Genomic DNA, 25740 nt, shown 5'->3' with positions numbered 1-25740 from the left:
TTTTCTATTTGTTATTATAGAGAAATAGGAATTTTGCATGTTGACTTTGTATGCCTTACTAAATTTACTTATTCTAGTAGTTTTTTTTGTAGATTAATGTTGTCTACATACACAATCATGTCATCTGCACATGGTTTTACTTCTTCCTTTCTGATCTGTTTATGCTCTTTATTTTTTTCATTGCCCAATTGTACTGGCTAAGACTTCTACAACGTTAACAGAAACGGTGAGAGCAGACATCCTTGTTTATTCCCATTCTCGGGGGAAAATTTTTCACCATTAGGTATGATGTTAGCTATAGCTTTTTCATAGATGTTCGTTATCAGGTTGAGGAAGTTCCTTCCTATTTCTTGTACACTGGGAGTTTTGTTTTGTTTTTTTTAATCATGACTACATATTGAATTACATCAAATGTTTTTTCTCCATCTATTTGGAGAACAGATAACTTTTCTGTTTTATGCAGTTACTAGGGTAAATTATTTTGATTTTCAAATGTTAATCATCCTTGCATTCCTAGGATAAACCCCATTTAATCTTGATATGTTATCCTTTTTCTATATTTCTGGATTTAAATTCCTACTTAATACAGGTTGTGTCTATGTTAATGAGGAGTATTGGGCAGCAGTTTTTATTTCTTGTAATGTGCATGTCTGGTTTTGATACCAGGGTTATGTTGGCCTTAAAAAAACTAGTTAAAAAATGTTTCTGCTTCAGTTTTCTGAAGGAGTTGTTTAATGTGGATATTTTTCTTTCTTTTAAAAATTTTTTTTTGAGTTTATTTATTCAAGAGAGAACAAGTGCAAGCAGGGGAGGAACAGAGAGAGAGGGAGAGAGAGAGAATCAGAAGCAGGCTCCACTCCCTGTCAGTTTGGAGCCTGATGTGGGGCTCGATCCCACCAACCATGAGATCATGACCTGAGCTGAAATCAAGAGTCTGCTGCTTAACCGATTAAGCCCCTCAGGTGCCCATATGTTTTTCTTTCTTAATGTTTGTGATAGAAGTCACCAGTAAAACCATCTAGGATTGGAATGTTCTTTGTGAGAAGATATTGAAATGTGAATTCGTGGGTGCCTGGATGGCTCAGTTGATTGAGTCTCGGACTCTTGATTTCAGCTCAGATCATGATCCCACGGTCATGGGATTGAACCCTGATTCAGGCTCCTCACTGAGCATGGAGACTGCTTAAGATTCTCTCTCTTTCACTCTGCCCCATCCCCCACTCTCGCTTGCTCCCTCCCTCCCTCTCTCTCTCAAAAACAAGTGTGCGTTCAATTTAATTAACATGTGTAAGAATGTTTATATTTCCTATTTCTTCTTGTGTCACTTTTAGTAGTTTGTATTTTTAAAGGGATTTATTTTATCCAAGTTGTCATATTCATTCGTTTACTATATTGCCTTTTTCATTCCTCATGTTGGTAATTTGTGTTTTCTTTTATTTTCCCTTAACCAATATTGTGAAAGCTTTATCAGTTTTACTTATTTTTTTTCAAAGAACCAAATATTGGCTTTGAATTTTATCTATTGTTTTTTATTTCATTGATATCTGCTCTTTATTTGTTTTCTTTCTTCTACTTACATTTAATTTGTTTTTCTTTACTTAGTTTCTTAAAGTGGAAGCTTAGAGCTTTGATTTTAAACCTTTTTCTTTTTAATTTTAGCAATTATGGCCGTAAATTTCCCTCTAAGCACTGCTTTAACTGTATTGTACAAGATTTTGAGCATCTTAAAATTGAGATATGTTACATAAAATGAAACATCTTTTTATTTTTTTATTTTTTTTAAGTGTTTATTTATTTTTCAGAGAGAGCAAGCACACATGAGCACACATGAGCTGAGGAGGGGCAGAGAGAGAGGGAGACACAGAATCCGAAGCAGGTTCCAGGCCCTGAGCTGTCAGCACAGAACCCGATGCAGGGTTCAAATTCACAAACTGTGAGATCATGACCTGAGCCAAAATTGGACATTGAACCGACTGAGCCACCCAGGCACCCTGAAACACCTTTTATTTTTTATTTTATTTTACTTATTTTAATTTTTTTTAACATTTATTTATTTTTGAGACAGAGAGAGACAGAGCATGAACAGGGGAGGGTCAAAGAGAGAGGGAGACACAGAATCGGAAACAGGCTCCAGGCTCTGAGCTGTCAGCACAGAGCCTGACGCGGGGCTCGAACTCACGGACCGTGAGATCATGACCTGAGCCAAAGTTGGACGTTTAACCGACCAAGCCACCCAGGCGCCCCTGAAACACCTTTTAAAACACCACTCACTTCCCCCTAACCCCAATACCTGGCAACCAGTGATCTTACCTTTTTCACTATAGTTTTGCCTTTCCAGAAAGCTATATAAATGGAATCATGATATTTTACACTTTGTTTTGGCTTCTTCCATGTGGCATGCTGCCTTGGAGACAACCCACGTTTTGCTGTAGAGTCAGTAGCATTCTGTTGTGCGAGTGTCCTGCAATTGGTTTATCTGTTTACCAGTTTTTGGACATGTGGGTTATTTCCAGTGTGGGGAAATTATGAGTAAAGCCACTATACACATTTGCATATGTTTTCACTTCTCTTGGATAAATACTTAGATGTAGGATCGTGAATTGTATGATAAGCTTGTGTTTAACTTTGTAAGATACTGCCATACTGTTTCCCAAAGTGGCTGTATCATTTTGCATTCCACCTGCAATGTGTGAGAGTTTCAGTTCCTCCACATGATTGCTAGCACTTGATATTGTCAATCTTTGTAAACATTAACCATTCTGGTAGATTTGTGGTGATAGCTCACTGTTTTTTTAACTTTCATTTCAGTAAAGACTAATGACCTTGAATATCTTTTTGAGCTCTAATTTGCCAATTGATATCTCTTTTGGTAAAGTGCTCAGATCTTTTACCCAGTTTTATTTTTAAAAAAAAAATTTTTTTTTCAACGTTTATTTATTTTTGGGACAGAGAGAGACAGAGCATGAACGGGGGAGGGGCAGAGAGAGAGGGAGACACAGAACCGGAAACAGGCTCCAGGCTCCGAGCCATCAGCCCGGAGCCCGACGCGGGGCTCGAACTCACGGACCGCGAGATCATGACCTGGCTGAACTCGGCCGCTTAACCGACTGCGCCACCCAGGCGCCCCTACCCAGTTTTAAATAGTGTTGCTTATTATGTTATTGAATTTCAGGAGTTCTTTATATATTTTGAGTCTATTTCTAGACTCTGTTCTGTCCAACTAATCAGTGTCTCTCCCTCCATCAGTACACTGTCTCAATTACTGCAGCATTACAGAAAACTTGAAATCAGAGCATGTTTTCCAACCTTGTTCTTTTGTTTGAAAATCATTTTGACTCTTATAGGTCCTTTGCATTTTCATATAAACTTTAGAGTCAATTTCTATTTAAAAAACTGCTGGAATTTTTGTTGAGATTGCATTAAATCTATAGGTCAATTTGAGGAGAATCAACATCTTTAACAATAGTCTTGCAATCCGTGAGCCCATTTTATCTCTCCATTTATTTAGTCCTTTCATTTCTCCTCGTAATATTTTGTAGTTTTTAGTGCTTTACACATAATTGTTAAGGTGTATCCCTATTTCACATTTTTTGTTATTCTATAAATGGTATTTAAAAATGAATCTCTGCCTAGCATACAAAAATACAGTTGATTTATATGTATTGGCCTTGAATCCTGTGGCCTTACGATACCTTATTAGTTTTAGAGGCTTTTTTGTAGATTCTTTCAGATTTTCTATGTAGAAGATCATGTTGTCTATGAATAAAGACAGTTTTTCTTCTTTATTCCCACTCTTTTATACCTGTATTTCCTTTTATTGCCTGTTGCACTGGCTCGAACCTACAGTGCAATGTTGAATAGAAGGGTTTACTATTCCATAAATATCAATTTGATAAAAGTATTCGATAGTATTATTAAAATCTTCTCTAACTTTTTAAATTTTTGTTGCTTTATTAATTTCATAGTGAGGAGTGTTAAAATCCCCAACTATAACTGTGCTTTATTTCTCTGCTCTGTTGTTAGGTGAGTATACATTTAGAATTACATGCCTTCCTGATGAACAGATCCTTGTATCATTATGAAATGCCCCTCTTCATATCTAGTAATACTCTTTTTCTTGAAGTTTTTCTCACGCTTACTTTTTGCATGGCGTGTGTCTTGCCATCCTCTTATTTTCCATCTCTCCGTGTGACATTGTATTCAAAGTCATTTCTTGGAGACAACATATAGTTGGGTCTTGCTTTTTTTTTTTGGTCAACTTTTATTTTGAAATTATTATAAATTTACAGGAAGTTGCAAATAAATTTATAGGGAGGTTCTGTGCACCCTTTACCCAACATCCCCCAATGTTAACATCTTAGGCAAATAGAGTATCGGTACTAGAAATCGACATTGGTTCAATCCACAGAGTTTATTCAGATTTCTCCAGTTTTACATATATTTATTTGTCTCTGTGTGTGTGAGCTTCTATGCAACTTTATCATGTGTGTAACTTTGTGTGACCACCACTACCACACATTAAGCAACACAGTCATCACCATGGGGCTACCTGGTTCTGCTCCTTTATAGCCACATCCCTGCCCCTGCCCCCTATTCCTAACCACTGGCAACCAATAAATCTCTCTTCCATCTTTGTATTTATGTTATTTTAAGAATATCACATAGGGGAGCCTTGGTGGCTTAGTTGGTCAGGCGTCAGACTCTTGATTTCGGCTCAGGTCATGATCTCACAGTTCATGGGTTCAAGCTCCCCATCAGGCTCTGGGCCCACAGCACGGAGCCTGCTTGGGATTCTCTCTCTCCCTCTCTCTCTCTTTTTGCCCCTCCCTCACTCACTTTCTCTGTCTCTCTCTCTCAAAATAAATAAACTTAAAAAAAAAAAAGAATATAAATGCAAAGATACAGTATGTAACCCTTTGAGATAGGGTTTTCATTCAGTGTAATTCCCTTCAGGTTCATCCAAGTTGTCCATAATCTTCAGTTCATTGTGTTTGTTGCTGAGTAGTACCCCAGGGCATTGCTTTTTTTAACCTGTCTATCTGTGCATTTTAACTGAAACATTTCATCCATTTACCAATACTGTCTTTCTATTTGTTCTCTAGTTGGGCCATCTGTTTTTGTTGTTCTCTTCTTTCCTTCCTCTCCTGCCTTCTTTTAAATAAAGAAAATATTTTTTTTAATATTTGATTTTAGTTCTTGTATTAGCTTTTTAGCCTGCCTCTGAATCATTTTTTTTTTAGCTGTTGTTTTAGGGATTCCCATTTCCATCATTCATTTAATACAGTTTACTTAGAATTAATGTTATTATCCTTCACATACATTGTACAAATCTTGCAATAGTAACATTCCATTTACCTGCTCCACTGACTTTTTTACTATTTTTGCCTTCAACTTTACATTTACATACATAATATACCCCACAATACAATGTTAGTATTTTAATGTACTTTGTTAAAATCACTTAGTAATTTCTCTTTATTTAAATAGAGGTAGTTTTCTATGTTAATATCTTAGTGCTATGCTGGGAGTCATAGATACTGATTTTTTTGTGACTGAGAATTAGGCATTGTAATTGATGAAAAACATAATTTGAAACTGAAAGTATAATCAATATAACAGGGTTTAAATTATTTTTTTTGTCTGATGCAAGATATTTTAGCATAATTTTCCTCCAGCTTAGATAAATCCCCAATCATTATTTCTTTGCAAACAGGAACATTTAAATGATACACACACACACACACACACACACACACACACACAAATCTCAGTTTTAGCAAAAGTACTAGATCTAAGATCCTAGAAAATATTATTTAATACATGCCAGGAAATATCCACCCCTCCTCCAAAGGCCTAGTCTTACAGAAAGCTCCAACAGAAAACTCCCTTAAATGCCCTCTGTAATTGGATATTGAACTAAAATTCTTGAGACTTAATTTCCTGGGGCTATATTTTCACCTACTTAAGAAATGTCAGTCTTTGCTGGTTGTCTGTGAGCTATTATGACTGCGTCGTTTACCAGACATTGTACAGTGGGAATAGCATGATTTGAATTGAGTAAAGACACATGAGATGAACCATGTCATGTGAAACCCTGGGACAGATGTATAATCAGCCTTGAGTAAGGGAATAAGAGAGGCCTTCTAGGTCCCTCCACATCCTCCCACTTTTTATTTCATATTGATTTAGATAAAGTAGAATTGTTCAGGCTTTTCTTTAGAGGCTTATTAGGAGATAAATATAGAAAAGGAGTTAAGTTCTATATTCATATTTTCCCTTAGAACAACTGTATCAAATTGGAATTTTTTTTTTACCTAATTCTTTCTTTCTATCCCGATAAAAGTAAATAAAACCAGATTCCTTATGGTAGTTAAGGAGAACACCATTACTTTTTCAAAGATACGTTTTTCTCCACTGTTGTGGAATATACTAATTTTTTACTAGAATACATTAGACATACCCCTGTTACTGGATAAGACAGACTTTCCTTAGAAATTTGGAAAAATATTATATTCTATCCCTCTAGTTTTATCCCTGTCTACTGTCTTAGCCTTATCTCCTCAATACTACAATGAAATCAACTCCTTGTTGTTTCCTACCTCTATGCTGTTTCCTCCACTAAATGTCTTTGTCTTCCTTCTCCATCCGTAAAATATTCTAGTCCTTCAAATCTCCACTTCTGAGAAAGATTTCCCTCAATTCTGCAAGCTGACAGCAATATCTCCTCCCTTTAAATCCACAGAAGTCTGTATATATTTTTTTAATTTTTTAAATATTTATTTATTTTTGAGAGAGACAGAGCGTAAGTGGAGGAGGGGTAGAGAGAGGCAGAGACACAGAATCGAAGCGGGCTCCAGGCTCTGAGCTGTCAGCACAGAGCCCAATGCGGGGCTCGGACTCAACGAACCGTGGGATCTTGACCTGAGCCGAAGTTGGACGCTTACCCGATTGAGCCACCCAGGTGCCCCAAGTCTGTATATTTCTTAACACACATAGTGATTTGTTAAAATGTCACATACCCTAATTTATTAATAAGCTTCCTGAGGGAAGGACTTGCTTACTCATATTCATATTTCCCATATTATGCAGCACAGCATATCTTGCTTCAAAGATACTGGATAGATATTTGTCAAGCAATTAATTAATCAAAATACATAAGTGCCAATTTTAGTACCGTCATTATGAATGGCTTCGTCTAATAGGCTTTGCGAACGTCTCTATTACATTCAGCAGGGCCAAGCCTAGAGTCCATCCTGGAGGCAGGGTCGGTTTGGAAGGACTTGATGACATGGCACACGGAATCAGCCAAGGACACCCCCAGTGTGAATAGATAACTTGTTGGGTGCATCTGGCGGCAGCTGAGCTGCTGGCAACTTTTGTTTGGCATGAAGAGCTTTCAGCCCAGCTCTCATTGTGGCACCTCGCTTCCATTATGTGTTGCCTCCTGTTTTGTTTATATGAAAGACTACAGTCTTGTCTTAGAATTTCTGGGTATTATGAGTACCTTAGGGAAATCTGATTATAGAGATAATCTACTCAACAGTGAAGAGTTTCAATTTGTTTCTATTGAGTTTTGTCAATTCCGAATCCCAGATACCTTTGTCTTCCAGCCCATTGACTAGAGCCTCCCAGCCAGACGTTGAGGCATCTGTTTCTATAGTCTTCCGAACTGGGAAAGATAAATAAGAATGTGCGGGAATTATCTGTGTATTTGCTAACCACCAATTTAGATCTAAATAGACTCCCTCTGTTAGGAAGACTAATGAATTCCAATTCTCTGAAATATCCTTTGCTTTTAACAAGCAAGATGGAAGGTAGCTAAAGAAAAAAGAGAGGGAGAGAGAGAGAGATACACAGAGGGAAGAGCTGTGAATAATGCCACCAGAGAACCAATTATGTTCACCAGCTGGCATTGAGAAACTTGTTTCCTGTGACAAAAAAAAAAAAAAAAATTTCAGTTTTAGCCTCAGACTCCTTTTTGACATTGTGTTCTTTAGGGCTGAATGACAAATGCTCCCAGATACCCCCTAATATATTAGAAAAAAATTCTTCATACTTGTTACATGTAACATGACAGAGCAATGGGTGGGAACAGAAGGGCCAGCAGAGGCATCAATATGGCAGTCAATACGAATCGATGGGATAAAATGCTGGTCTCCCCAGCCACATAACTGACTTAGTGATACGTTCATGACTTGGCGAGACGGGGATTTAAAAAAACACTTGGTCAGGACATTTCATAGATGTAAGACTATATTTGTTGTGAAAGAAGAGTGAAAAAGCTGTGTTTTCCAGTAATACAAAGTGCATTTTGAACTTGGGTTATTTTTTCCCCTGTTTGTAATGGCAGCGAAACCCAGAACTGAGCCTTTATGTGTTTTAGTGGGGGACAGCCCAGATCTTAGAATGTCAGTAAATCAAAGCCCAGTTCTACAGTATGACAGTTCAGAGGAAGAAAGTCAGATGTAAATAATACTGACTTTAAAAACAGTATCTATTTCAGAATCTCTCAGCTGGTAAAACTTGGAAGGAAGCAGTGTCACCTCAAGGTTCATTCATGTTGTAGCATGTGCCAGAATTTCCTTCCTTTTTAAAGCTGAATAATATTACGTTGTATGCATATATCACATTTTGCTTATGCATTCCTCTTTGATTGACACTTGGGTTGCTTCCACCCCTTGGCTACTGTGAATAATGGTGCTGTGAACATGGGTGTACAAATAACTGAGTCTCTGCTTTCAATTCTTTTTGGATTTATACCAAAGAATGGAATTGCTAGACCATATGGTAATTCTATTTTTAATTTTTTAGGAGCTGCCACTGTTTTCCATAGCAGCTGTACCATTTTACATTCCCACCAATAGTGCACGAGGATGTCAATTTCTTTATATCCTCACCAACACTTATTTTATGTTTTTGTTTTGTTTTGTTTTAGTAGCCATCTAATGAGAGTGAAGCAGTATTTCACTGTGGTTTTGATTTGCATTTCCCTGACGGTTAGTGATTGTATTCGCCAGCGTGGACTGCCATAACAAAGACCATCAACTCTGTTTCCTACAGCTCCAGAGGCTGGGAAGTCCAAGATCAAAGTTCTAGCCAGTTAGGTTCCTGGTGAGAGCTCTTCCTGGCTTGCTAATGCCTGCCTTCTTCTCCATACCCACATGGAGGAGACAGAGAGATCATTCTCTCTACCTCTTCTTCTAAAGCCACCAATCCTGGTAGATAGTGCCCTCATTTAACCTTAGTTATCTTTTAAAAGTCCTGTCTCCAAATTTAGTCACATATGAATTTTGGAAGGACATAATTTGGTCCTTGGCAGTGATGTTGAGCTTCTTTTCATGTGCTTATTAGCCATTTGTATATCCACTTTGGAGAACTATTTAAATCCCTTGTCCATTTTTAAATGGGGTTATTGTTTTGTTTGGGTTTGTAGAAATTCTTTACGTATTCTGGATATTAACTCCTCATCAGGTATATGATCTGCAGGTATCGTCTCCATTCTGAGGGTTGTCTTTTTACTTCTTGATGGTGTCCTTTAAAGCGCGAAAGTTTTTCACTTTGATGAAGTCCCATTTACTTTTCCTTTGGCTGCATGTGGTTGTGGCCTCATATGCAAGAGACCATTGTCTGAGGAGTCAGAGTCATGAAGATTTACTCCTATGTTTGCTTCTAAGAGTTTTACGGTTTTAGCCATTATGTTTAGGTTTATGTTAATTTTGAGTTAATGTTTGTACATGGTGTGAGATATCCCTCTTAGTTCCTAAGACCATAGTAGTTTTAGAATGCTCATTACTAGAACAGATATGAAAAAAATTGGTAAGGAGTGTTTTGTTTTTTGTTTTGTGGTTTTTCTTTTCTTTTCTTTTTTTTTTTGGTTGTTATTCTTAAGGGTCTTCTCCAAAACAATTACTTATTGCAGACATGGGTAAATCACATCTACTTATATCATCACAAATATACTTCATTTACATTAAGCTCGTTCAGTCTGATAACCAGAGAAATCCAAACATCAGGTAACCTAACAGGAATGGCTGCCAGTAGCAGTTGAGATTAACAGTCGTTGAAATGTTGTGAATAATATCTCGATGACAAATAAAAGCTTGGCCTCATCTTTGTACCCAGAATTGGCTAAGACTACATGTCATTTTTAATTTTGATTAATGGCAGAGTAACTAATTAGGGTGGGAAAGGGATTAGAAAATCATTCAAGATGTCGGTGTAGTCCTCGTGCCATTTTGTCATGGATGCTATAGTCAAGTTCACAGTGACAGGCACATGTAATAACTAGGAGCTGAGAATAGTCAGATTTGAAGAGTCAAGGCAGTGCTTTTAAAATCAGCATTTTTAGTTAGATTTGATTTTCTTTTTCTGAATGATTATGCTGTTGAATTGGGCTTTGATTTATTGACATTCTGAGATTTGGTACAGATTTTCTTTTTGCTTTGCAGGATGCACAGAATCAAAAATTAAAGACCAGTATATTGTACTATGAGGTAAGTGCTGTTTCCTTCCATGCATACTGGACTCCTGATTTCTATAGTGGTGCCTGGGTGGCTCAGCCAGTTAAGTGTCCGACTTTGGCTCAGGTCATATCTCGTGGTTCATGAATTCGAACCCTGCATCGGGCTCTCTGCTGACAGCTCAGAGCCTGGAGCCTGCTCCTCATTTTGTGTCTCCTCTCTCTGCTCCTTCCCCACTAGCACTCTGTCTCTATCTCTCTCTTTCAAGAATAAATAAACATTAAAAAAAATTTAAATCTGTTGCAAAATATAATTATTCTAAGGAATAGATATTTTCTTTGTGTTTGCAATTTAGTTTCTTAGACCTGCAGCAGATCTAATTTATTAGAATCTGTGTAAGATATATGGCCATGGGTTCTGGTTGGGGCACCATCTTTAGGGGTTAGGAGGGAAGTCCTCTCCCCTAACAGTACCAGCAAGCAGATCAGTTGGGTTATTCATCCAAATCCTTCTTCAGTTCTTTGGGGAGATTGACATTGCCCCTTTTTGATACATTTCTTTTCTAGCTCCTCCTAACAGGTTTGGGATGATGAATTTTTATCCTGGAGCCCCACCATGTTTGATGGGATCAGGGAGATCTCTCTACCTCTAAGCGCCATCTGGGCCCCTGATATCATCATCAGTGAGTTGTAAGTGTGCTGGGGTGTATTTCTACGGGGCTTAAACTGCTTGGACTATTTATGCCAGTTGTCACTTTCAGTCACTGTTGCTGTCTTTTGTTTCTTAACCTAAAGAGGATCATAGTGTTGGGAGTATTCCAGGTAGAAGTACTATGAGTTGACATCATTTAAGATACAGATTTAATTACAAATGCTTGAGGTTACTCATGGGTTATGTCCGTTGCAAAAGTAGCAAGTGAATTATCTTTTGAGGCTGTCATTACTGAATCCATCTTTGCCAGAATAAATGACGTCATGGGAAATGTGATTCTGTCTTTTCACTTCTAGACTAGTCCTGAGTATCACAGCCACTACCATCTCATAATCAGTTCTGTTCATGTATTGAAATGACTAAGGCCTTCTCTGTAACAGCGAGGTCTTCTTGTGTTTCATATAGTGTGGACATTGAATGATCACCCGGCCTCCCCTATGTCTATGTGAACTCATCTGGGACCATTAAGAATGCTAAGCCTATCCAGGTGGTTTCCACATGCAATTTAGAGACATAACGCTTTTCCATTTGATATGCAGAACTGCAGCCTAACTTTCAGTAGCATCCTGCACACGGGTAAACCGTGAGCAGCATAGTCTGCCAATGGGAAAACACTCTTGTGCTGGGTTGGCGCACTTAGGTGAAATTATATCATGCTGTCTGTGAGGTTTATTTTGTTCTTGCACATAGTTTTTACAAATCGAAATCTTTTCTTACAGCTATTTGGCTACCATTGTAATTTGGACTGAGTACAGTGTTGTGCCCAGATATATTGCTCACTGCTGCTCTAGGTTTGGGAATACAGTATTAGGCCTCCTCTGCCACTGAGAAGGTTATAGAAGTGGTAGGACCAGGTCCATCATTCTATAGATAATGGAGTGCAAACTATAAATTCACAGTTGGTTGTTTTGTTGTTTTTTTTTTTCACTGAGAGGAAGACTCTATTCCACATCCCTATCCCTAATTCAAAATGGTTGTACTGAGCCCCATCTCAGTAAGACTGTACATGTGGGGGCAAGAGTGAAAGGAATAATTTGAGTTGGGAGTTGGAAAAGCGGGTGGTTATTGGGGCCTCTGTGTGTGGGGAAGTCCATTGTTTCTCTTGTTGTCAGTGGAAGATGTAGACCTGGCCTTCCGAGGAGCAGAGAAGACATTAACCATGACAAAAAGGAATTTTTGAAGGACAGTGAGTGGGAGCTTCTTTCTGTGTCCTCAACATACAACATCCTGCAGAGCAACACTGGAGATTTTGCACAGATTCAGTTTAACGTAGGTCCTTCCTGTTCCTGTTGCCTACTTCTCTGCAGTCGCAAGCCTTCTCTGCTGGGCTCAAGGATCTCTGCTCTGTCGTGTATTCTCATTCTTTATCATCGTCCAAAAACTGATGATTCAGGTGGCTCTGGAAGCCCCTTGCATTACAGCATTTCACAGACCAGAGATTCAGTCCCAGATCCTGGACTCCTACTGTAAGGATTCCATATGTGAGTAAAAAGAGAAGGGTTTCAGGCACCTGAACCACCCACCTTAGCAGGCATCCTCAAGCCTTTCAGTGCATACTAACATCCCCACTCCCAATTGCTGCTGAGAGGAGGGGGAAACAAAAAAAAGAAAAGAAAGAAAACCCACATGCAGCAACAACAACAGAGTGGGAGAAGAGCGTCTCTTTAACGTTACTGTCCTGTTTTTAACTGAGTAAATTATTAATTAATTCCAGAAACAAATGCATAAAGCTATCATTATTAATTTGACTGTCTTGAGCAATTAGCTAACAAATCACCTACAGGATCCTCAGAGACTCCTGGTGGTTTCTGGATCAGAGAGAACAGCTGCTCTAAAGGGATTCGATGAGAACCCAAGCTTCTCGGAAGCACCACCAGGATGCTCTTGGCTGCATTGTCATGGGACAGTTTGTTCAGCAGGAGCCTGAGGGGTGGGGTGCAGGACAGCGAAACTGCTGTTTTACACTCCAGAAGCAGCCATTCTCCCTTCCCTGGCCCTTCTGGCAAACTGTCCTGATAAGTGGTTTGTAGCAAGTTCATGCAACTGGTAGATCCGCTGTCAGTATTCACTTCTGCTTTTCTGCACAAAGTCAGCTAATAGTGTTGATAGCTGGGTGGGGAGGAGTTCTTCATGCCAGGTAATGTCTGTGATTGACAAATAGAGACTACAGGCAGGTCAGGATGACACACGAGATGAATTCTCTTGGAAACAATCCTTTTGGATAAGAAGGAAAATTCAGACTAGCCTAGGTGCTATGGTTATGCTGGATAATCATACGCTAAGAGAGGGTGGTATTGAAATAAGCTATTATTGAGGGCACAGATGCCCCTCCATTGGTCAAAAGACGTTCCATGCAGCTTTCCAGCAAAGCTCTGGTTAAATCAGGGCCTCCTAGAAATAGCTGTGGCTTGAACGTGACTAATGTATAACTAACTCATCACAACTCATACCTTCCTGGTGGTGGAGTCTGGGTGTTTGCCTGTTCTGCTTGGTTTTTAGCAAAGCTGGCGTCGTGGCTTATTTGTCCACTTTTTTTTTTTTTTAAAGTGAGAGAAAGGGAGGGGAAAAAAGAAAGCTTTTTTAATTTCAATGAGTTTCTTGGCTAAGAGTAAACACCTCATTAATTTTAAAGATATCAGCCCACAAACATTATTAATGCAGCCCGAATAATGGCGAGCATTAAAGGGAAATGTGAGGGAGGAGCACGTGCGAGGTGGAACACAGTCACCTACCAAGCGCTCCGGAGAACGCTGCACACACCATTACCTACACTGCACGAAGGAGACAAACAAAGGCAAGAGGCAGGGCCGATAAACAGGAGTGCGCACGCACACACGCACACACACATACACTCACACTCTTTCCATAAAGCAGCCATTATTTGTAGTTACACGTCACCCTTTACCCTGAATATTAATTTGTCTTCCCAGTCGCGGCGAAAGGCTTTCTATGTAGTATGTCCGTTTTTAAATATGATGGACAGAGGCATAAAACAGTGCTTACGGAAGGAGAAGCTTCCCTGTGTCTCGGGAACAGTGATCCCATCCCTTTGCTCTGTTCACCGCCATGCTTCCTCTGCATTTACAGTGTTTACATTGAGGTATGCCAGAGGTGGGCATCGACAGCACTGTATGCTTTTGGAGCTGTTTCCTGCGTCTCTTTGCCCTGGGGGCTGCTTTCCACCCTCACCCTCTGGAACAGAGTAGGGGGAGAACCCTGAGTAGTCACAGATCATGTTTCATAGGCAGGGAGCCATGCCCAGAAGCAGTTATACAACTTTGGAAAGACTTAAAGTAGATTCAGTGGCTATCCTAGGTCTCTTGTCTCCCTTGGCCTCTCTCAGCCCCCATACCTCCGCACACCTGCTATGTGCCCTGATGGGTTCATGATCTCTTACTCCATACCAGTCATCCTGCTCTGAAGTTGACAACTGAGGCATCCTGGTGACCTTCGGTAGCCTTTGGGCAATGACGTGAAATCGAGAGCCCGGTTCTCTGCCAGCACTGGTCTGCCAGGGTCCTGACAGCAAAGGGCCATCTCCCTCCTGATCTAATCACCTGCATTGTCCCTGTCCAGGCTGCCCAGTGCGGGGGTGGAGACAAGTGGAGCAGACAGGAGGAAAGATGATCTAAATATCTTGTCCCTCTGGGCCTGATGTACATTGCTGCCATTACTACTAAATCAAGTGCTCAGGATTCCTGGTTAGCTCGAGCTAATGTGCAGTCATATCTGCTGGCTCTAGAACACGTATTGTTTATCAGAGGGCACTGCTAACACATTGGAGTCAGGCTACATTCCACAGGGGGCTCAGAGCATGGGCACCTTTTGCCTACAAGGAGGTCTGTGTGCAGCCTGGCACCTGCTCCAACAGCCATAGGAGGAAAGATTCCCTCCAATACATTATCGGACATGCTGCTTCCAGAAACAGAAGGGTGAGCATTCCGTGTCTACGTGGCAGCTTTTTGTTTTTTTGTTGTTTAAAAAAAAAAAAAAAAAAACGAGGGTAGAAGTGGGAGGAGGTAGGAATAAAATGTGAGAATTCATTTTGGATGGAAAAGGGTGGACAGCTGTTGGAAGAACTAAAGTGAGCCCAACACGCACATATACTCACAATGAGTGAGATGTTCATGCAGGCAGGGCTGGGAGCCTTCCCGGGCACCCCTGGAAAAATGCAGAGGGGCAATTGAGAAAGCAAGGTGCCCCATCTTTTCCTCTTTTTCTGGCATAGTTTTCCTTTATAGATTAGGTTAGAGTAGTTTTGTTGAGATATCCATTGAATGCAGCTCATGAACTTGAGAGAGGTTCCTTCTGAACTCCACCAGATCGGGAGGGGAGTGAGAGAATGAGAATTTAGAGCCCTAGAAATCATTCCAGGGTCACTCAAGCACCCTGACATCATGGACTTTGTGCTAACCCAGCCTGACCCATGGTCCAGATCCAACTCTGAGTCCGGAAGCTCTCGCTCCTGTGCAGGGATCTTACTTAAATGGCAGCACCTTTCCCATTCTTTCTGAATTGGGAATGGTGGGAGGGGCTTGGGAGAGGAGGAAAATGGGCTTCTGTATGAAGCGTGAGTCTGGGCGTCAAAAATTCCAACTATGTCATAAAGACGGTCATGCAAAATTGAGTACTGGTGGGGTCTACCATCAAGGAGGCAATTAGAGGCTAACCTTGGGGCCTATTCCATCTCCAAGGAGCTCTCCACACACACATTCTGAATTAGATTGATCTCTTTCATTAACATCAATAGGCTCCAAATACCTTTGTGTACTTATTATTACCTGGCTTTAATGGATAATGAAATTGTGGCATAATATTGCTAACACCTGAAGGGTGTCTAATGGAGAACACGGACTGAAACTAAAGTGCTTTTTCTTCCCTTTCTGTGGAATTTAAAGGCACCAGCTCCTTTAGTCCGTTAGAAGTGATGGGCTCTAGGTAGGGGCAGTTCCACGGAGAGTGGTCTCACTGAGCTGGTGACATCCCTTCCCCCCCTAGCATCAGCCATCAGCTGGAGTCCCTTACTGTCTCTGGAATGACCCGCCGAGAGGTAGCCCTCAGGGGATGGATCTCCATAGGAGAAGCCCTATCTGTGATAACTCCATGCTCCCACCTTCTTGGAACTAAAAGTAACATTACTAATAAGACTCCAGTACAACGCAACGAACATCTCTTGAGCCCTTATCATGTGCCAGGCTCAGTGGCCCCACTGAGGACACAAGCATGGGTAAAGCGGGGCTTCTGCTATCCATCATGGGCCTGGGATGTTGCCCAGGGAGACATTGTGACAATGACCACAAAACCCAGCATTTACTTGACCCTGGGCACCATTTTAAGTTGCACATGTAATCCTCACATCTCTATGAGTTGGGTACTCTGAGTATCTGCATTTTTACAAATGGATGGATCGGGGTACAGAGAAGTTAACTTGCCCAAGTTTAAGTAACTTGCCCAAGGTTACAGGGTAACTGTGGAGCCTGACCTTGAGCCCCCAGTCAGTCTGACTCCAGAGACTATGTGCTAATCCTCTTTGATGTTGACATGCAACTCGGCTTGACATGGTCTATTCTAGTCCATTCTTTGGCGTTCATCCAACTGTCTGTTACTGGGCAAGTAACCTGTGCTCGTTTCCTAGGGCTTCCATAACAAAGTACCACAAACTGGGTGGCTTAAAACAACAGAAATTCATTCTTTCAGCTCTGGAGGCTGGAAATCAGGGTGTGAGCATGATTACTTCCTTCTGGGAGCTCCAGAAACAATCTGTTCCGTGCCTCTCTCTTAGCTTTTGGTGGCTGACAGCAACCCTGGGCTTGTAGGTATATCAGTCCAGGATCTGCCTCCACCCTCATGTGGCATTCTCCTTTGTGCGTCTCTCTTCTTCTCATAAGGAGCCCAGTTGTGTTGGCCCACCCCACTGCAGTCAGCCCTCATCTTAACTAATTATATGTGCGGTGATCCCATTTCCAAATAAGGTCACATTCTTACCTTCCAAGAAGGACATTAATTCTTGGGGCCATTATTCAACCTGGACAGTCCACTGCCCTCTCTGGCTCCCCCAAATTCATGTCCATCACCTATGCAAAATATCCACCCTCTCCCAACATCCCTAAATGTCTTACCCCATTTCAGCATCAACTCTGAGACCAAAATAACATCTAAATATAAACTCAGAAAGTCCCAAATCACATCGTCTAAATCAGGTACAGACTCTGGATATGGTCCATTCTGGGGCAAATTCCCTTTCCATCTTCAGAGTCTGGTTGCTGATCCCCTGGGATGGGCAGAAACCTGTCCTATTAACTCTTCTAATTCCAGTATTTAAAAAAAGTGTCTGACACTGCGTTTATGGTCAGTTAATGTTCCTTCAACAAGAGAGTAAAGAGATTTGAAGATCAAATGAGATCATGAAAACAAACCATTTCTGAAAACTGTGATAAAATTAGAATTTCTTTAGGCTGCACTGGGCTTGCAGAGAAAATTAGTCCATAAGTACATTGCTCCTAAATCAACCTGAAGAAAAAGGAAGGCCCCTTGTTCTTGAAGAAAACCAAAGAGGGGGCCTATGTAGCTTTATAGTGTTATAAGCCAAACATAGGTGGCAGGATTTCTGCTTTATGTTACAGGACAGCTAATTGTCTGCCTTGTAGCCGCCATGTTTCCCTTGCACTTCCGGCTGCTGGCACTATCCAGTGACGGATATTCTCCTGACAGGACTGGGTACATTCTTGGTGGGGTCCGGTGCAAAGGGAAAATGTGGGACCCCCTGTTCATAAATTACGAGTTTCAAAATGGCACCAGCAGAGCCTGAAACCAAACAAGCCCTTGTAAGTGCCAGGACCCGGGAAGTTTCCCAAGCCTCATGCCCATGAAGCCCGCCTACCTCGCAGCCTCTTGGCCCCTGCCACACCTCTCCCCTGGCACTGTGGGGGACACGTGGTCTGACAAAACTGAGGAGCCGTCTTTGGTTCTGACCCAGATTTATGTTCACTCTCTGCACCAGCCTCTGGGTGGAGAGGAACCATCTCAGCATGTGTTATTTACACAGGGGCTTTATTTAAAGAGACAACAGCCATTCTCAAATGTACCCAACATGTTCAGCAAGCAAAAGTGAAGTGCATTTTAAAAAAAAGGAAAATTAGGGGGCACCGGGTGGCTGAGTCGGTTAAGCATCAGACTCTTGATTTCAGCTCGGGTCATGATCTCACAGTACGTCAGTTGAAACCCTGCCTCAGGGTCTGTGCTGGCAGCACAGAGCCTGCTTGGGATTCTTTCTCCTCTCTCTTTATCCCTCCCCTCCCCTTCTCTCTCAAAATAAACAAACATAAAAAAAAAAAAAAGAAAAGAAAAGAAAAGAAAATCAAGGTATGCACCTGGGAGTACTTAAACTAGGACATGTAGGCACTTAGAATCCAGGGACTCTGCAACTCTATTCCCTTGCCTCTAAGCCTAGGCTCTTCCTGCTTAGGCAGCTGCCTACTTGTACTTCCTTTAGGGCAGGGTTCTTACACTTACTGTTCATGTCGTATCTGCCATGAGGTCTGGGGGGGCGGAGGTGGTCTTCCCACTTCTACCCTCTAGCGACAGCAGGCTTGGTTGCCCCCCACCACCCCACATAGCCCAGGTCAGGCCCACAGCACAAGACCCGTGTGGACTCTGACCACGTGGCTCCCTTTCTGTGGCTCCCTTCCTACGGCCCCCAGCTAACCACTGCCTGGTGGGTCATGTCACAGCATGACCAAGAGAGCTGGAGACACACGGGTTGGTGACAGTTCATTTTGTTGTGGTTTTTCTTGTAGACTGTGCTTTGGTAGAAATGTGTTTTAACCAAATCATTACAAAGCATGAGTGTGGCTCTCATTTAGATATCTGCAGCCCATTATGCTTCATGTGAAAGACAACAGCCAGACTGCAATCCTCCAAATGGCTCTGGCCTACCAAGCTCCAATGAGTCGGGATATGCTCCCAGACCCAAAGGCTGGGGGACCCCTGTTATCTCCTGCAAGGTGGTAGGTATCTGGTCTCCCCCAGCCAAGCTCTACCCCACCTCCGTCTCCTCCATTCCCGGCCTCTGCCTTGGCTTTCAGGTATCATTTCCATGCCACCCCCCTCCTCCAAATCCAACAGCAAAGAGCTCAGAACATGCATTTGTTTGGCAAACTGATTGAACACCCATCATAAGCTAGGTATTATCTTTGGCCCCATGAGGAATGTTTTAAAGGTTGCTGCTTTTGCCCCCAAAGGGTCACAGAAACCAGTCCTATCGTTCCCTGATGAAAATAGTTTGTGTTTATTAAAGACACTTCCTGTCACCGCCCCCAGAGAAGCGAGGTCTACAAAAATGGCAATGATAGAGCAACTTTCTGAGTCTCAAATTCCCAGCTACACAGCCCCGGCAGGAGCTCCGGATGCTCAGCCATCCTGCGGGGTGTCTTCAGTTATCTCCCCAACTTAGACCCACTTCGCCCCTTCTCCTCCTGCTCTGTGCCCCTGGAGACGAGCCACGGTCTCTCTGACCAATAGGAAGAGGGGATGGAGTGGCAGGAGATTGGAGAGAAGGGGAGAGTGAGGAGGGTGCAGATGAGCACTCCATTTTTCTCCCGGTGGAGTCAAGTTACCACGAGGCTGGCTGTGCCCCTAAGGGGAAGCCACAGCTCCTGCTTGGTGGCCTTCTCCACCCAGCTTTCTCTCAGATTCTGTTCACATTCTCAGCCCTTGCCCCCTTCAGGACTAAGGACAGAAGCAGCTCACCCAGTCCTCCCAAGTATCTGGGGCACTGCCCCCCTTCTTGTGGTTTCCCTCTGCCCTGCTCCTTGTAAACGGTCTCCTTGCCAAGCACTCCACAGATTTCCCAGTGGTGCTATTTGTTCCTGCCCAGACTCTGACACATACACAGGTGCTAAGGTACTCACGTTCCACATAGGAAGACGGGCTAAACCAAAAATAGTACAAGATGTTGCCTACACGCTGTCCGAAGAAAAATGTTGGTGTGAGACCTCAATTTAAAACAGCTTCTCACTCACCAGCTGTGTAAGTTTGAAAAAGAAATTTAATGTCTGTGTACCTCGGTTTCTTTGTCTGGAGATGATAATACCCAGCCTTTAGTGTTGGTGTGAGGGTTGAATAAGAGCATAGGAAACACAGCCCAGTGCCTGGCATACAGCAAGTGGTAAATAAATAGAGGCTTCTTCTTATAATTATTAATAATATTAATACAAGTTCTACATAAAAGCTTAAAGGTTTGTTTTTTTTTTTCTATTTTCTAAAACACAAAATAATCTCCGTTCTCGAAACTACATAGTCATTTCACATTATGTAGAACTGTTGGGACTTCGGGGATCTCTTGGCCGTGGGTTTGGCCAAACATTAGTCCATCAGCTTATACCCTGTCTTCAGTAGACTCCATGGCCCCGGCCAGGTGGTGATTCGCAGGCGCCCACTGGTCTACGTCATGAGCCTGCTGATTCCCAGCATCTTCCTCGTGCTCGTGGATCTGGGAAGCTTTTACCTGCCACCCACCTGCCGAGCCAGGATTGTGTTCAAGACCAATGTGCTGGTGGGCTACACCATCTTCAGGGTCAACATGTCTGATGAGATGCCAAGGAGCGCAGTGAGCACCCCTCTGATTGGTAAGCAGCTTTGGGGACACCAGACCTCCATGTTACAGACTCCCATCAGAGATGAGATGCTGCATTTCAGACAGGGGGCGCTGGGGGAGGGAGAGGCTCCAGAGACTCTAGCTGATGCCGCCTCATTTGGTTCCTTCCACCAGGAGTCTTCTTCACAATTTGCCTGGCCTTCTTGGTTCTCGGCTTATTTAAGTCCATCCTATTGGTCACATTCCTCCATGATGAGTGCAGCAGTGAGCAAGAGTGGCCCCTCTCATGCCTTCAAGGGGACATTGACGCTGACGGGCCTAGAAGAGATCCCCAAGCCCAGCCTGCTGGGGTGACAGGTTTGTGAGAAGCCTCAAGGCCCCTACCCTATCTTGCTTTATCACTCTCCACCCTAGTTTCCGTTGGTGGAGCACCAGGCCGGTGTCCCGCTGGGTGAAAAGTGTGAAACACTTGCTTCTTAACCTCTGTGCTGCATCTGATATTATCGCTCTGGAGATCGAAGGCTGTCTACCACCTGCTGGCTTTCCAGAAGGCCTCCTTTTAGCTTAGAGGTCAGGCCCTCATTTGGCTTTCCTTGTTTTTGTTTGTGTTTTCCATTGTTTCTCGGCCTTTTGGCTGAGATCAAGCGTTTGTGTTTTCCAGTTTTAACCAGTACCTAAAGTGACTGAGCCTCTGACTCTAGAATAATAGAGCATACATGCACAGTTTGTATGTATTTGGGTTCCTATCACTTAATCTGAAAAAGTGTATGAATGATCTCAGGGCTCACTTTGGCCCCACATATACTAAAACTGGAACAATACAGAGGTTAGCATGGCCCCATGCGAAGATGATATACCAACTTATGAGGCTATTTTTACTGTTCGCTTGAAAGTTGCTAGGTGGGGCACCTGGGTGGCTCAGTTGGTTAAGCATCTGACTTCAGCTCAGGTCATGATCTCACAGTTTGTGAGTTTGAGCCCCGCGTCGGGCTCTGTGCTGACAGCTTGGAGCCTGGAGCCTCCTTTGGATTCTGTGTCTTCCTCTCTCTGCCCCTCCCCTGCTTGCACTCTGTCTCGGTCTCTCTCAAAAATAATAAACACTTTAAAAAAATTAAAAAGAAAGTTGCTAGAGAGAGTATACCCTAAAAGCTCTGATCATGAGAAAAAAAATATGTGACTATGCATGGTGATGGATGTCAACCAGACTTACTCTGGTCATCATTTTGATATAAATATCTCAAATTACTATCCTGTACACCTGAAACTAATATGTTATATGTAAATTATATCTCAATTAAACAAAAAAGAATCATCCCAGCCTCTAAAACTCCAACTGAGTCAGTGGGGCTGGCCCCTCCCTCTCTCAGGAAACCTCCTGGGTAGATCCAGCCTAGATAGCCTTCCTCACAACACAGCTCTGCCGTGTTCTCCAGGGCTTCTTTCAGCACAGCCTCACCTGCCCTGAGCAGGCAGGAGAGAGTCCCCAACCCAATCCACTGCCCTATACCCCCTACAGACCTTCCTTGTAGTATGAGGCCGTCAGCTCCAGTGGGAAGTCCAGGGGCCACGGAAGCCCATTCTCCCCTCTCATGCAGAGCCCTCGGTCTGTCGAGAACACCAGGCCGAGTCAGAGACCCTGAAGGAAGTCTCGTTCCAGCTTAAGTCCATCAGCACCTACTTCCAAACCTGGGACCAGGAGGACCGACAAGAGGTTAAGTGGCTGGCCTTCCTGGAACGTTTTGACCGACTGCTCTTTAAAGCGTGCCTCGTCGTGTTGGGGCTCTATGCCGTGAGCCTGTGCTCCCTCTGGGCGCTGGGGAGCAGCTTGTGAAGACTGGAGGCTGTTGGTCTCACCCAACATTCGCTTTCTCGGTACTTGGGGAAGGTTGCAAAGTTTTGTGGGGAGGTTGGAGGGGGGCATGGCAGGTTAAAAAGCTCCCCTCTTGCTGCCTCTTTTCATTCAGTGCAGGTACTCACACCTAATGAGGTACTGAATGGCCCAGGGCTAGTGCATTCATGGCGAACATGTCTGGCCATCTCCAGGTACACAGTGAAAAGGAAGCCCGCCTTCTCATTCCGTGCCACTCCCCAAAGGTGACACCATTAGCCATCTCTTTCAGAAATTTTCTAGGTACATACATACTTGTATGTTTTTGGGTGTTTGTTTGTTTGTTTGTTTTTGTTTTTAGTGTAAGATTCCTTCATCTCCCTGTTTTATCTTAGTCACTCAGGCAGCCGTTCAAAACCTTTACCGAGTATCAGTTAAGTCCTAAGCGTTATGTTAGGACATGAGAGAACACAGAATAAGTCAGTCACAGATCATTCTTCACTGGAATGATTCCCGAGGTCAACCTTGTACAAAGCAGAATGGAAAATTGTCATCATGTCTGTATCCTGAAGCTCTTGTTCCCACTGGCTCCAACGAGCGCCTCTACCCTGGTACCTCACCACAGTTGGACAGAAGCCGGGCTCCAAACCTTCCAGACCCAATCTAGCACAACCTGTAGTCAACGCAGACCATGTATAAGGCACTGAGCTGGGGGATGGGCTTCATGCATGCCCCTTGGGTTCAAGGAGATTATCATCTACTCTCCCTGTAGAATCAGCTAGGGCCGCCAAAACAAAACACCACAGACTTTGTGGCTTAAACAGAAATTTATTTTCTCCCTGCTCTGGAGGCTGGAACTTTTCTTTGAGGCCTCTCTCCTTGGCCCATAGATGGCTGTCTTCTCCCCGTGTCCTCAATGGTCTTTCCTCTGCATGTACATGTCTGTGTCCAAATTTCCTCTTCTTATAAGGACACCAATTATGTTGGATTAGGGCGTACCTTAACAACCTCATTTAACCTGAATGGCCTTTTTAAGGGCCCTGCCTCCACATACACATGCTGAGGTACAGGGCATTAGGACTTCACCATATGAATTTGGGGGGCAGGGTGAACACAATTCAGTCTATAGCACTCACATGATGGTGGACGCTTGGCAAGTTAAAACTCTGCACGTAAGCTGGAAGGCCAGGACCCAGGGAATAGTTGTAGTTTGAGTCCAAACTCAACTATTTGGGAGGTGTCTGCTGGCAAAATTCCCACTTTTTCCAGGGGCGTCAGTGTTCTTCTGCTGAGGCGTTCAACTGATTGGATGAGGCCCACCTGTACTCTGGAGGGTACTCTATTTCACCCAAGTCGACTGATTTAAATGTTAATCTCCTCTAAAAAATACCTTCACAGAAACACCTAGGGTAATGTTTGACCAAACATCTGGGTCCTATGGCCTAGCTAAGTTAACACACAAAACTAACCATCACAGTCCCAATGGCCCCTTCGCCTCCCATCTCTGCCCACAGTTACTTGTCCGGACAGAAGAGCCCTGAGCACATGGAACTGGGGTAACTGGTCAACTTCTGGCTCTTACTCTCCAGTGGCCCAGTCTGCCATGAGTATAGCTCACCTTCTGGCAGTTCCATGGCCTCACAACCTGAATTCTAAGGTGGAAGTTCAGGTCTTCCACAAAATTTCCTTCCTCCTGTTTTGACTTTCTTCATTTCTCATGGCTTCTTATTACAGTCTTCTGTCTAGCCAGACTAACCTGCCTGCCATTTCCGTCCAAGCCTCTACTGTGAGTTGACATATTCTTTTGTTTCTCCAGTCTGTGTGCCATTGCGTCTGAGGAGGCTGCTCAAAACAGCCTCCCTCACCTTTTTCCCCTGAGCACCTCGTGACGGTCCCCTTTCTCTATCTTTACCCTTACCTTATTCTGTGTCCTTCCCCCTTTGAACATTTTAGGGCCTTGTGTGTGTGTGCATGTTTGGTGTGTGCACGTGTGTGTGTGTGTACATAGGTGTGTGGTGTGGTATATGTGTACAGGTGTGTGGGTGTGTACATATGTGGGATGTGGGGTGTGTGTACACATGTGTATGTGTGGTGTGTGCACATGTGTGGGTGTGTATACGTGTGTGTACATCGGTATATGGTGTGTGTGCGTGCGCATGTATGTATGTGTGGTGTGTGTGATATACATGTGTGTGCACATCAGTCATCACACAGACCACATGCTCCTAGAATAGCCATCCCGTTTTCTAGTTCCAGTTTATCCCCATCTCAGGTCCACACAGAGCTTTGCTCATGGCGATTCTGCGCTAATTGTTGCAGAGCAACGCATTCTAGCTCGCTGCTGACGTTGGACACATTTCGAGTGTGTTTTTCCAGGTCTGAGGGGGAAAATCTACCCGGGGTCAGACTCCCAGCCCCTCGGCATCCCTCTGCCCTCCGCCAGGGCAGCCATCGGGAGGTTGGCGGGCAGACCACGGTTGGCTGAGAGTCAACTCTCCTAACACTGCCAGCAGAGGACACGAAAGTCCAAAGCTGTTTGCTAGGAACTTTTTGCGGCACTAAAATTGTCTTTTAAAAACCCTGCTCCCCCATCCCCCTAAAGAAAAAGAATTTAAATTCAAACAGCCTTTACCTGCATCCTCCCTCTCTCATTACCTCCCAGTTAGTGCTCAACGCCAATTGTCCATGAAATTCCGCTGCTGCTGTTAATGAAATGAGGAACATAAGAAGTTTGTGAACAGGAAGTGTCCGTGCAAACCTCCACCTGTTTCCCTCCTCACTTCCTCCTCTGCCTCCGCCTGCTCAGTTAGCTTCTCGATCGATCCCTAGATGTCTCTTCACTTCCTCCGCTGTCACGGGGGAAAAGGCTTGCAGTGAACTCCCCGCTATGTTGTCTCCTTCCTTTCCAGTTGTCCTTGGGGAAAGCGTCTGGTTTTGGTCCCAGCTCCATCACTGTCCAACCAGGAGACCTTGAGCGTGATTTCTCAGAGCTTCGACTCTGCGACACGGGTTGCTTATACTTACTCCACCAAATCACAGAACTTTGAGGATTGGAATGAAGCAATGTATTTAACAGCACTTTAAAAAGTAACTAATACATCACAAAATAAAAATAAGACCTGCCTGCTGTCCACAGATGGACTGTA

The 25740-nt window shown here is 43.1% G+C and overlaps 1 protein-coding gene and 1 non-coding gene across 2 annotated transcripts in view; both read left to right on the top strand.

Moving 5' to 3' along the window:
• Positions 1–25740, top strand: part of HTR3B (5-hydroxytryptamine receptor 3B) — a 54499-nt gene extending 28759 nt beyond the window's left edge. The window contains 10 exon segments of the mRNA XM_086679079.1: positions 10449–10493; positions 11040–11149; positions 11577–11685; positions 11687–11747; positions 12284–12304; positions 12307–12440; positions 20587–20797; positions 20941–21123; positions 22362–22638; positions 25257–25740. Of these exon segments, the coding sequence (XP_086535205.1) occupies positions 10449–10493; positions 11040–11149; positions 11577–11685; positions 11687–11747; positions 12284–12304; positions 12307–12440; positions 20587–20797; positions 20941–21123; positions 22362–22597 (1110 nt within the window). The 3' untranslated portion in view covers positions 22598–22638; positions 25257–25740.
• Positions 21547–21649, top strand: LOC147576964 (U6 spliceosomal RNA). Its single transcript, XR_015241482.1, has one exon. It is a non-coding gene; the product is annotated as a U6 spliceosomal RNA (small nuclear RNA).

This window comes from Puma concolor, chromosome D1 (genome assembly GCF_028749965.1).
Source record: "Puma concolor isolate L17-30 chromosome D1, mPumCon1.1.hap2, whole genome shotgun sequence".
Lineage (NCBI taxonomy): Eukaryota > Metazoa > Chordata > Mammalia > Carnivora > Felidae > Puma > Puma concolor.
Note: the sequence above shows the minus strand (reverse complement) of the source record. Positions and strands in the feature narration are given on the sequence as shown.